The sequence below is a fragment of the Salmo salar genome, chromosome 09 (assembly GCF_965601325.2).
Source record: "Salmo salar chromosome 09, fSalSal1, whole genome shotgun sequence".
Lineage (NCBI taxonomy): Eukaryota > Metazoa > Chordata > Actinopteri > Salmoniformes > Salmonidae > Salmo > Salmo salar.
The window spans coordinates 65,042,465-65,055,376 of NC_138299.1; the positions used below are offsets into that span (position 1 = coordinate 65,042,465).

A 12,912-nucleotide genomic window follows, 5' to 3' on the forward strand; every position below is an offset into this window, starting at 1 on the left:
TTACGATAGAATGTTGTACTATACTGTAGAATACTATAGTAAATACTACAGTATTATCCCCCAAAAATACACTGTAGTATTTACTACAGTAATGTCTGCAAAAACACTCCACTTTTTTTTAACTATAGTAAATACTACAGTATTTAATTTGGATATACCCTTCCCATTCCCCTCCCCCTTATCCTGATTTGTGCCACTCATAAGAGAGAAACATACATGCCAAGTATAGATCATATTGTGTTCCAAACAGGTTATAGAAAAGAGCGGAAGCGCTGAACTTGGAAAGTTACATTTGAGTTCTGTCAGTGTAGTTTTCTTGATGCAGTATGAGGGAGGCAACTCAAACCACTTATACAGTGTCTGATGAATATCAGAGAAGGATTGTACTTTCGATATAACGTGGGACCATAACTATTGAGAGTTGTTTCATCTTCTGCAGCATCAAAACGTTATAATTATACCGTTTAAAACATCCCAGATGTGCCCTCCGTCTTGTTCAGATTACTGACAATCTAAAGGCTGCAACTGGGCCGAATCCACATTAGTTGTCAGAGAATGCGAGTCAGGCATTGAAAGCAACACATCACACGAGACGGACACTATTTCTACCCATAGACATAGACTCAAATAAACATCTGTTGTCATGTGCATGGAGATTAATAGTTTCCAAGTAAAAATGACATGTCAACATGGAAATGTTCTATTTTACTCCACAATGCTTTTTATTTGGGGAAATATATTGAGATATTTGAGGTTCATGTTTTTTTCCATATGTAGTCAGGGGGACACATTGGTATTGGTGTAGAGTTCCCATTGGAACCATGCATACATTGCCTAGAGGCTGCAATTTGTAACACATTATCTATCTCGCAAGTATATGGTATGTGGCAAAGTAATTACGCCAAGCAACAATATGAGTTTTATATGTTCTGTAAGTTCTGACTGGTGTAGTGTGAGGAATATGAATTGAAGGAACAGACAATTTGCAGGTAGGCTAAAGGAAACATTGGGTTCCGATGTGAAGTAGGTTTGCTGATAGACACAGAGCAGGGACAAGTTTGGGCACCATCATCGGGAAATATAATATTTTTTTTCTCCCACTACTGTAATATCAGTGGGTTTATTGTCTGTCTTCTATGTGTAGGCTGTTAGGAGAGAGAACAAGACACCAAAATAAGCTCAGCTCCTGTGAGAGTTACAAAGTTAAGAGCATAGCAGTAGTGCAGAAGGTTCGGTGTTGCTTTGAAACTGAAGGATCTCTCCCGTCACTTTATCTGTGTAGGCTACAATGCTGGTGGGCAGTGGGAGTAAGAGAAGTGCCACGATAACTTTTGGAAAGAAGACGCGGGATATTGTTTGTGTGGCAGACACACAGCACAGCAGATATTTCCAATGTAGAAGACATCTTGGAGACAAACAGCAGTAACTCCATCCTGGAAATTGATCTATACAGAAATACTGCTGAGCATGCTTAAAGAGATCTGCTTATGCACCTGCGGGTTTGCATCTGTTTAAATGTAGAAAATATGAGTGGGGAGGAGTAGGAGTGTTGAGCACTAGAACTGGCAATTTATTTTCCTGGTCGGGGTCACATCGTCAAGAAATTCTCTCTAGTCATCACGCAAAGCACAACCATAGCATAGCTGCACACATGTAGATCAACATAGACATGTAGTATATGAAGTCAGGTTCACTGAGAAGGCAATCCGCCAGTCAAACAAATGACATTGCCTCTTTGTATTTAACTAGGTAAGTCAGTTAAGAAGAAATTCTTATTTACAATGACGGCCTAGACCGGCCAAATGTGCGCCACCCGATCACAGCTGGTTGCGATACAGCCTGGATTTGAACCAGGGTGTCTGTAGTGACAACTCAAGCACTGAGATGCAGTGCCTTTGACCGCTGCACCACTCGGGAGCCCGGCTCTTAGTAATGTCAACGGAAGAAAACCTCCCTCTGTGTTTTACTAGTCTCAAACTGCATTTGCCATACCGCCACTTTCAGTCTCTCTCACTTTGCTCCCCACGCAAACACCCACTGCTCTGAAGCCTTGCGATCTGTCTCTCAAATGCAGCCCCTGGTTGATTTAAAAGCAGATGTGGGTTTTACTTGAAAAGGTTTGCACTTCGTTTGCCATCTTTGTAGAAGGAATCAAATGTTAATGAAGTTGTCATGGGACAGCTGTACTTTCATTGGCATAAAAAGAAACATAATTAATTTTATTCAAACCCAAGCCCTCTAACAAATGTATTGGTTCAGTCAGTAATACACTTGATTTTATACTGCACATCAAACCAGAGGCGTACAACAAGAAAGATCCATACTGCCATGATGATTAATTTAATATATCAATGAATCATCTAACCAGCAACCACAGTATTACCATATCATCACTAAGTTATGAGTATCAAGGGATACACAGGCTTATGCAACATATTATGACATTGGTGGCAGATGAAGTGAGTTTCCCCCACAATCATTTATTATTATCATTGCATATTGATGTATATCCCCCACTGCAAAACATGACAGTAGGAAAATAATATACATTCACAATGATATGCCTTAGTCTGTGACACAAGATCCAAAATAAATGCCATTCCATTTAACAATTAGACACCAGTGGGAAACAGTAGATTTTGATGCCACTGGCAGACCTAGACCTGGGTTCAAATACTATTTAAATCTTTTAGCATTTGCTTTAGCCTGCCTGGAATGTCATATGGGTGGGGTTTGCACTTGCTACTATTCTATTGGTTCCATTGCACCAGACAAGCTCAGTCAAGCCCAGCTAATGTATTCAAAATGATCTCACATAGTATTTGAACCTGGATCTGCTCTGTCCTCAAACAACAGAGAAAGAGTGGCATCGTCAGCACAGGGACTAGCAAGTGCAGAGGAAGCCAAGAAGTCACAGGCACACAGTATGAACACTTCCTTGTCTTACAGCAGATTTTCGTGACACATTGTTTTTGTGAATTTGACCCTTCACCTATGGGAACAAGCACTGCCAGAGTTGTCGAGATATGTCTACTACTCAGAGCAACAGGAGAACAGGGTCACACCCATGATGTCAGTTATCCTACGCTTGCGGTGCGAGGAGGACTTTAAAGCAGCGACATTCGTGGAGTTTTCAGGCAGTTCTATTGAAAAAGGAGAGGCGGAATTGTAAACCAGTGACTCGAACGCATGTTGAGGCAGTATAACATTAGCATGTGCTGTGTCTTTCCATGTTTCCCGCATTATCTGGGCCACAGAAATAGCTTTTTAAGGAAATTATCTTTGTTTCTCAATGATGTTTGTTTAATTGCCGTCGTGCCAAGGTCGAACTTTTTTTCACACTGTGTAATGAATAATTGAAGGCGAGTTATATTCAGTGTGGTGTTATTGCTTTAATAGATAGGAATCCTTTTCCGGTGTGATGTATTAGCTGCCACTATACCTTATGTAAATCGCATTTGGATGTAACTGATGAAAATGATTGTATTAAGCCATACTTTCTGTCTCACAGTGAAGTTAATTGTATTGGAAGTTATACTGCTGTACTGCTACCTAATTAATGCTTAATTAATGCAAAATCACCACCTTAATTATCCTAATACATCGACTCCTTTATCTTCCTTTATCTTAAATTTCTCTTGATGCCTATTTCCATTTAATTGATTCCAAAGCAGAGCTGATCTTCTTTGCTGATTGTGAGGCACTTATTGATAGCATTAGTTTAAACCAACGACAGATTTGTGGTGTCTATTGTCTACACTAATAGCCTCTTGGTTAATGTATGGTCTCAGCCCCCCAACTGATATTGAACTGCAGCCACGTCGAAGGGGTCTGCCGAACTGCTCACTATGTCTGTTTTGTTTTTGACAGAAACAGACCAATGAGGACATCCAGATGGTGCTCGCTGGCGTTCTTGTTGGGAGCGGTCTCCCTCGGAGTGGGAGTCATTGAGGGGAGACCGGGCAAGGAGGAGGGATTCGGTCCGCCACCGTATCGACCTGTCATGAGGTTCCGACATAAGGTATTGATTTCCTTCCTCTTCCATTAGCCTTTTCGTAACAAGAGAACTCTGCAGCGTTGCCAATTATGAAGCTAATCACAATGGAGTTTTCCCAGAGTGCATCGAGCAACTTTTTTTTGTAGTTTTTTTCAGGCTCACAAAAAAACAGTGATTTATTACTGGTGTTTTGCCAGGGAGACTTGAGCATCAAGTTAACATAACATTTGGAAATTTAGGGGAAGAGAAGGGGAAGTTATCAGAGGGGGCATTAATGCTAAAAGTGAATTGCCTTTTTAGAAAAACATACAAGTTGAAAGTGTAATTGAACATTTATCGTCTCGACAGCGCAGGCCGAGCTCTGCAAGCACAATCAGATTCCAAGAAAAAAGTATTTCCAAAGCACTAACAAGCTTTCTCTCTCCCCCACTCTCTCTTTCATACTTACAAAGACGAGGGTTGTGCGATATCCATATTACGTAATAGATCAATTACGTCCAATTGTAATGGATTATACTTTGGCAAAGGAAACCGTTTGATGGGCACACGCACGCTCTTTTGTCTGCAGGCATTTGTGTGTGTGTGTGCGTGTTTTCCCCCGAACACACATTTACTGTAAATCCCCCATGAGTGATCAGCATTGGAATACACTCTCCTCAGCCGCTGTAAGAACAGAGATAAAACTTGCCCACTGATTTCCATATTATACCCCATTACTTTGAGACAGTCTTCTGCCATCTCCAAATAGAGACATTATCCTTTTTTGCTTAGAGATTCTTTCAATTAGCTAAGTCATGTTGGTATGTGAATAAAAAAATGAGAAAGAATGGTCATTTTAAGCCCAGGGATCAGTGTTGATTATGACATTGTGTGAGAGAGAACAAGAGTAAGAGAGACAGAGAGGAAGTAGGAGGACAGATGGTGTAAACAGAACTTGAGACCGGCTAGTCGGCTACACTGCGCCAGAGGCTGGAAGCTGTCTGTAGACTGACTCGAAGGTCACATTGGCATGGGAGTGTTAAAAAAAGCCTAATATTGGCTATGTTTTCATTAATGTGGAACATGTTGTGTTGAGAGTGGCTTAGGAAAAATACAAGTATGGACAGTTCTGGGCATTGCTGTGTTGCTTTTTTTGAGTCACAATTATTTATAGAAGTGGTGCCAACGCATATGCAAATGCATCTACATTTGTTACATTGATTTAGACAAGGTCACACGTGTATCTTCAAGTAGGAACGGACTCTAATCTACACTCTTTGAAAAAAAGGTGCTAAGCAGAACCATATAGGGTTCTTTGGTTTGTCCCTGTAGTGGAACCCTTTTTGGTGCTGGTTAGAACCCTTTGCAGAGGGTTTTACCTAAAACCCTCTATGAAGGGTTCTTCATAGAACCCACTGTAAATGGTTCTACCTAGAACTCTATGAAGGGTTCTTGCTAGAACCCTCTATGAATGGTTCCACCAGCCTTATTAGCCTTTAAAATGAAACTCTTTATGACAATACATTACATACAGTGCATTTGGAAAGTATTCTGACCCCTGAACTTTTTCCACAATTTGTTACGTTAGTCTTTTTCTAAAAGGGATTTTTTTCCTCGTCAATCTTCACACAATACCCCATAATGACAGAGCAAACATAGGTTTTTAGAAATGTCACATTTGTGACCGACCGACTCGATTCGGTCTTATGTAGCAACATTTGAAATTGTCTTTTTTTTTTAATATTGAATAAAAGTAGACTCAGCGCTAGAAAATGGTATCTCATACACTACAGTTGAAGAACAATGGGAAAGTAATTCTGCTTTGAAAGTTGATAAAAATCACTTTTGAGAAAATGGACCTTGAATGTTTTGATACCTACTGGAGAGCTTTTCTTTGTCTGTCTACACCCATTCAGCATCGTTCACACCCTCTTAAGATTCACATGTGAGGCTATGTACTAAACAAACAAAGATCTCAAGACTAAAGGCTGGTTTATACTATGGGTGTGTTCGTAAATTTAATCTGGATTGCAAGAGTGTGCTCTGGGCATTCGGAAACGGTCTCGGAGCGTACTGACCTAACAACAGCAGTCGAGCACCCAAGCTAACTGGCTATCGCTGGCTAGCTACTTCCAGACACAAATGAGAGAACACTCCACTCTGACCATTTTACTCACCCTAGCAGAGCTGGTTAGGCTGTTTTTATGTTATCCAGAGCGTTGGTGACTGAAACTCTGCTGCTGGCAACAATTGAATTACTCTTTTTGCCAACTTTTACTGACACCGGCCATATTCAACAGGTTTTGAGCGTTCATAAATTCGTCAGTTATTCTGCGCTCTGGCACACTCAGACGAGAGTGCTCTGAAACCGAAGTAGATAGCCAAAGCGAATTTACCAGCTACGTCTATTGACAGTTGTCGCAGTGACATTATAAACATTCTATTGAAACATTCATAAAGTCCCATAACAGATTCTTCGAAAGGACGAAATAGCAACATCTTTCAATGTCCATTTCTTTTCTAAAGCAAGGAGAGTATATTTTCCTACACTCTTAAAAATAAAGGTGGAAGTTGGATCCAAATAAGATTTTTAAGAACGATTCCATATGGGATCCATTTTATGGTCTCTGAAGAACCATAAATGGGATGGTTTTTTGAAGAACCTTACATAAATCCAAAACCAGAAATGTTTTGGCCCTCCAGGGCCGGAATTGAATAGCCCTGCTGTAGGCTTCAAAGCGGCAAACAGTAGTTGAAACCATAACAAAGTGACTCCCCGCCCCTGTTTTGGTAAAAAGCTGAGGGATGAGGCTGATGAAATTGAACCTCTCACAAATTCATAGGCAGAGCTATGGATGTGAGGACTGACAGTCCATTATATAGATAGTTTGAACCATGTTTTGAGGCTGTACAGTGCATTCGGAAAGTATTCAGACCCTTTGACCTTTTCCACATTGTTACATTACAGCCATATTAAAAAATGGATTCAATTATACACCCAATACCTCATAATGACAAAGCAAAAACACTTTTTTTTTGTTGACATTTTTGCAAATGTATTAAAAATAAAAAATAGAAATACCATATTTACATAAGTATTCAGACCTTTTGCTATGACACTCGAAATGGAGGTGCATCAGGTTTCCATTGATCATCCTTAAGATGTTTTTACAACTTGACTGGAGTCCACCTGTGGTAAATTCAATTGATTGGACATGATTTGGAAAGGCACCAGTACCACCCATGGCTGTGTTTGCTAGTGACAGAGACATGGTTGTTGCATTAATACATTTTCACCAAGTGAGATCGTAATTTAATATGTTGTCATTAAAATTGTATTATTTAAGACAATACATTACATATTTTGAGGGCCTAGTTTTACCCTAACACAGTGTCTTGAAACTCATAGTTTACAGGCCTCATCAGGCCTGCAAGTCACATTATGCTGGCTTGCAAAGTGATATGTAATTCCTACAAGAGTCCAGCCAAGAGTTTGGATAATCAACATTTAGAAATTTTATTCACCGGAATTCAGAACGACTAAGATATGAGACTATCTTAAAACATCTCAACTGGAACAACCACTTCAGTAACGGGTGCAATAAGTCCAAGTAACAGATTGCATTTTTTTTACAGTATATTCCAGTAGCAAAAGATGAATTATCAATCAATCAATGTAAATACAAAAACAATAATATTGAAACTACCAATTCTAAAAATCTATCTGCAATAGAGCATGCTGGGAAATATGATAATGATTGGCGTGGTTTTGGTTCAACTCTGGCTATTAACGCCTATTTGCTGTGTGCAATGAAAGGGACACATCTTCATGCCTTAGATGCCACGTCAAGAACCCCACACTTAACCCTAAGGTTCTTTATCGGGCAACAGTTCACCAAGGAACCTTAAGAGCTGAGGAAGAACCATTTAAGAACCTGTATTTTTTTCAGTGTAGGTATACCACTTTAAACTGCGGGACATTAACTGCATTGGCCATATAATGACTTCATCAATCAAGTTCTCAGCAGCAGGACTGAACAGCTTCTGCTCTGCTGTCTACTGCTCAGCACTCTCTTTCTCTGTCACCTGTCTATCTCTCAGAATTAGGCTGCGTCTCATGCTAAACCATTGTGTAGTTTAGTGAGCTGCACATTATGATGCTAAGCAGTACAGACTTGGGTTCAAATACTATTTTAAATTATTTCAAATATTTTATGTTCGATTGAGCTCGCCTGGCTTAACGAAACAATTAGAGAAGTTCCACAAGAGCAAATCTCGCCCACCTGGCACAAAGGCAGGCTAAAATTAACTCTTAATGTAGCTGAAAGATTTTAAATAGTATTTGAACCCAGGTCTGGTCAGTAGGACTTTCTATACTTTAGATACTGGCCCAATAACCAACCATTCATCCTGGACATACACTGTATTCATTCATTACTCCTTCAAATGTAATGAAATTCGATTTTTTTTAATTATTATTTGGCTATGCAGGCCTCTGGCGAAAACGAATAAAGAAAAAATTATATGCAATAATCACAGATCTTTTCTGGCTGGCAAACATAATAGGTCCCACACTATATTTTCTCTCAGGGCCCAACTCCCTTATCACTTGGACACACAGGCTGGTGTAGATCACCAAGGGAGTACCACAAGGCTCGATCCTAGGCCCCACGCTCTTCTCAATTTACATCAACAACATAGCTCAGGCAGTAGGAAGCTCTCTCATCCATTTATATGCTGATGATACAGTCTTATACTCAGCTGGCCTCTCCCCAGATTTTGTGTTAAATGCTCTACAACAAAGCTTTCTTAGTGTTCAACAAGCATTCTCTACCCTTAACCTTGTTCTGAACACCTCCAAAACAAAGGTCATGTGGTTTGGTAAGAAGAATGCCCCTCCTCCCACAGGTGTTATTACTGCCTCTGAGGGTTTAGAGCTTGAAGTAGTCACCTCATACAAGTACTTGGGAGTAGGGCTAGACGGTGCACTGTCCTTCTCTCAGCACATATCAAAGCTGCAGGCTAAAGTTAAATCTAGACTTGGTTTCCTCTATCGTAATCACATCTTTTTTACCCCAGCTGCAAACTAACCCTGATTCAGATGACCATCCTACCCATGCTAGATTACAGAGACATAATTTATAGATCGGCAGGTAAGGGTGCTCTCAAGCAGCTAGATGTTCTTTACCATTCGGCCATCAGATTTGCCACCAATGCTCCTTATAGGACACGTCACTGCACTCTATACTCCTCTGTAAACTGGTCATCTCTGTATACCCGTCGCAAGACCCACTGGCTGATGCTTATTTATAAAACCCTCTTAGGCCTCACTCCCCACTATCTGAGATATCTACTGCAGCCCTCGTTCTGCCAGTCACATTCTGTTAAAGGTCCCCAAAGTACACACAACCCTGGGTTGCTCCTCTTTTCAGTTCCCTGCAGCTACCGACTGGAACCAGCTGCAACAAACACTCAAATTGGACAGTTTTATCTCAATCTCTTCATTCAAAGACTCAATCATAGACACTCTTACTGACAGTTGTAACTGCTTTGTGTGATGTATTGTTGTCTCTACCTTCTTGCCCTTTGTGCTGTTGTCTGTGCCCAATAATGTTTGTACCATGTTTTGTGCTGCTATAATGTTGTGTTGCTACCATGTTGTTGTTATGTTGCTACCATGCTGTGTTGTCATGTGTTGCTGTCTTGCTATGTTGTTGTCTTAGGTCTCTCTTTATGTAGTGTTGTGTTGTCTCTCTTGTTGTGATGTGTGTTTTGTCCTATATATATATATATATATTTTAATCCAGGCCCACGTCCCTGCAGGAGGCCTTTTGCCTTTTGGTAGGCCGTCATTGTAAAAAAGTATTTGTTCTTAACTGACTTACCTAGTTAAATAAAGGTTAAATAATGTAAAAAAAAGATTCCATATTAAAGTTGTCCCCGTGAGTGCAAATATCAAATCAAATTGTATTTGTCACATGCGTCGAATAGAACAGGTGTAGACCTTATCGTTAAATGCTTACTTACAAGCCCTTAACCTGTCACGTCCTGACCAGTAAAGGGCTTATTTGTTATTGTAGTTTGGTCAGGACGTGGCAGGGGGTATTTGTTTAGAGTGTTTAGGGGTTTGTTATATTATGTGTTCATGTAGAAGGGGTATTTGTTTAGAATGTACCGGGGTTTTAGGTTTAGGTTCTAGGTTAGTGTATTCTATGTTAGTTCTAGGTTGTCTATGTTCAGTTTATTGATTTGACCTTCAATTGGAGGCAGCTGTTCCTCGTTGCCTCTGATTGAAGGTCCTATGTATAGGGGTTGTTTTGTATAGGGTATTGTGGGTAGTTGTAGTTGCATAGCTTCGTGTTTAGCCTGCATCCTGTTCGTTTGTATGTTTTCTTGTTTTCGTGTTCAATAAAAGTAAATATGAGCACTCAACCCGCTGCGCCTTGGTCCACTACCTACGACGGCCGTTACATAACCAAACAATACACTTCAAGAAATAGAGTTAAGAAAATATTTACTAAATAAACTAAAGTACAAAATGTAATAAAAAGTAACACAATAAAATTACATAACAATAACGAGACTATATACAGGGGGTACCGGTACCGAGTCAATGTGTGGGGGTACAGGTTAGTCGAGGTAATTTGTACATGTAGGTAGGGGTAAAGGGATTATGCATAGATAATAAACAGCAAGTGGCAGCAGTGTAAAAACAAAGGGGAGGAGGGTCAATGTAAATAGTCCAGGTGGCCATTTAATTAATTGTTCAGCAGTCTTGTAGCTTGGGGGTAGAAGCTGTTAAGGAGCCTTTTGGACCTAGACTCTCTTAGCAGAGAGAACAGTCTATGCCTTGGGGGACTGGAGTCTTGGGCCTTCCTCTGACACCGCCTAGTATATACTGTTCGGTCCTGGATGGCAGGAAGATTGGCACCAGTGATGTATTGGGCTGAACACACTACCCTCTGTAGCGCCTTACGGTTGGATGCCGAGCAGTTAACATACCAGGCGGTGATGCAACTGGTCAGGATGCTCTTGATGGTGCAGCTGTAGCACCTTTTGATGATCTGGGGACCCATGCCAAATCTTTTCAGTCTCCTGAGAGGGAAAATGTGTTGTCGTGCCCTGTGGGCACTATGGTGTTGAATGCTGAGCAGTAGTCAATGGACAGCATTGGTGTTCCTTTTGTCCAGGTGGGAAAGGGCAGTGTGGAGTTCGATTGAGATTGAGATCTGTGGATCTATTGGGGCGGTATGCGAATTGGAGTGGGTCTAGGGTTTCCGGGATGTTGGTGTTGATGTGAGTCATGACCAGCCTTTCAAAGCACTTCAGAGCTACCGACATGAGTGCTACAGGGCAAATTTTCATTTAGGCAGGTTACCTTTGCATTCTTGGTTACAGGAACTATGGTGGTCTTCTTGAAACATGTAGGTATTACAGACTCGGTCAGGGAGAGGGTGAAAATGTCAGTGAAGACACTTGCCAGTTGGTCCACGCATGTTCTGAGTACACGCCCCAGTAATCCGTCTGGCCCGGCGGCCTTGTGAATTTTGACCTGTTTAAAGGTCTTGCTCACATCGAGCATGATCACACAGTCGTCCGGAACAGCTGGGGCTCTCATGCATGCTTCAGTGTTGCTTGCCTCGAAGCGAGCACAAATGGCAATTAGCTCATCTAGCAGGCTCACGTCACAAGGCAGCTCATGGCTGGGTTCCCCTTTGTAGTCCGTAATAGTTTGCAAGCCCTGCCACATCCGACGAGCGTCAGAGCCGGTGTAGTTGGATTCAATCTTAGTCCTGTATTGACGCTTTGCCTGTTTGATGGTTGGTCTGAGGACATAGTGGGATTAGTGTCCGGATTAGTGTCTCTCTCCTTGAAAGCGGCAGCTTTAGCTCGGTTCAGATGTTGCCTGTAATCCATGGCTTCTGGTTGGAATATGTACGTATGGTCACTGTGGGGACGACGTCGTCGATGCACTTATTGATGAAGCCGGTGACTGAGGTGGTATACTCCTCAATGCCATTGAATGAATCCCGGAATATATTCCAGTCTGTGCTAGCAAAACAGTTCTGTAGCGTAGCATTCGCGTCAACTGACCACTTCTTTATTGAGCGAGTCACTAGTACTTCCTGCTCTAGTTTTTACTTGTAAACAGGAATCAGGAGGATATAATTATTGTCAGTAAAGATGGTCTAGAGTTTTTTTCCCCCTCTGGTTGCACATGTGACATGCTGGAATATGAATATTCAATGAGGAGTAAATTAGGTCCCGGACTTAAGTCTTACCTTACTCATGAAACTGATTGAAAGTATTTCTCTAGGATCCCTCCATTCTCACAGTCATTTTTGGATTTTGGGGTGGACAACAATATGTAACCAAAACTATATGTTTAACAGCGTAGATACATAATCTGCTGTTGCTGTGGAACAGATTCCAAGTATTTCTCTATATTCTCCACACTCATTTGAAGATTTTAGAACAATATACAGTGCCCTCCATAATTATTAGGACCATGAAACATTTTTCCTTCTTTTGGTTCTTTACTCCAAAGGTTTGGCTTTGAAGTTGAACAATGACTATGAGGTAAATGAGCAGACTGTCAGCTTTAATGTGAGGGTATTTTCCTCCATATTGGGTAAACTGTTTAGAATTTACAGCAGTTTTTGTACATAGTGCTTGTTTTGAGATCAGAGCGAGAGCTGCATGTAGCCACGTCTGCACATTTGTTCATATTCTTTGCTAGTTACTGAGTTATTAGCCCAGTTATAGCACATTTCTATTCAACAATGGGCAGTGGTACTACTTAAGTAGTTTTTTGGGGTATCTGTACTTTACTCTTTATGTTTTTGCCAACTTTTACTTCACTACATTCCTAAAGAATATAATGTACTTTTTACTCCATACATTTTGTCTGACACCGAAAAGTACTTGTTACATTT

General features: G+C 40.8%; 1 protein-coding gene across 2 annotated transcripts in view; it reads left to right on the forward strand.

Annotated features, from left to right (window-relative positions):
* Nucleotides 1-12,912, forward strand: part of LOC106611554 (follistatin-related protein 5) — a 161,489-nt gene that overhangs the window by 9,549 nt on the left and 139,028 nt on the right. For both annotated transcript variants that reach the window (XM_014211883.3, XM_014211884.3), the window contains exon 2: nt 3,871-4,021. In XM_014211883.3, the coding sequence (XP_014067358.3) occupies nt 3,871-4,021 (151 nt within the window). The remainder of the gene's footprint in view (nt 1-3,870; nt 4,022-12,912) is intronic.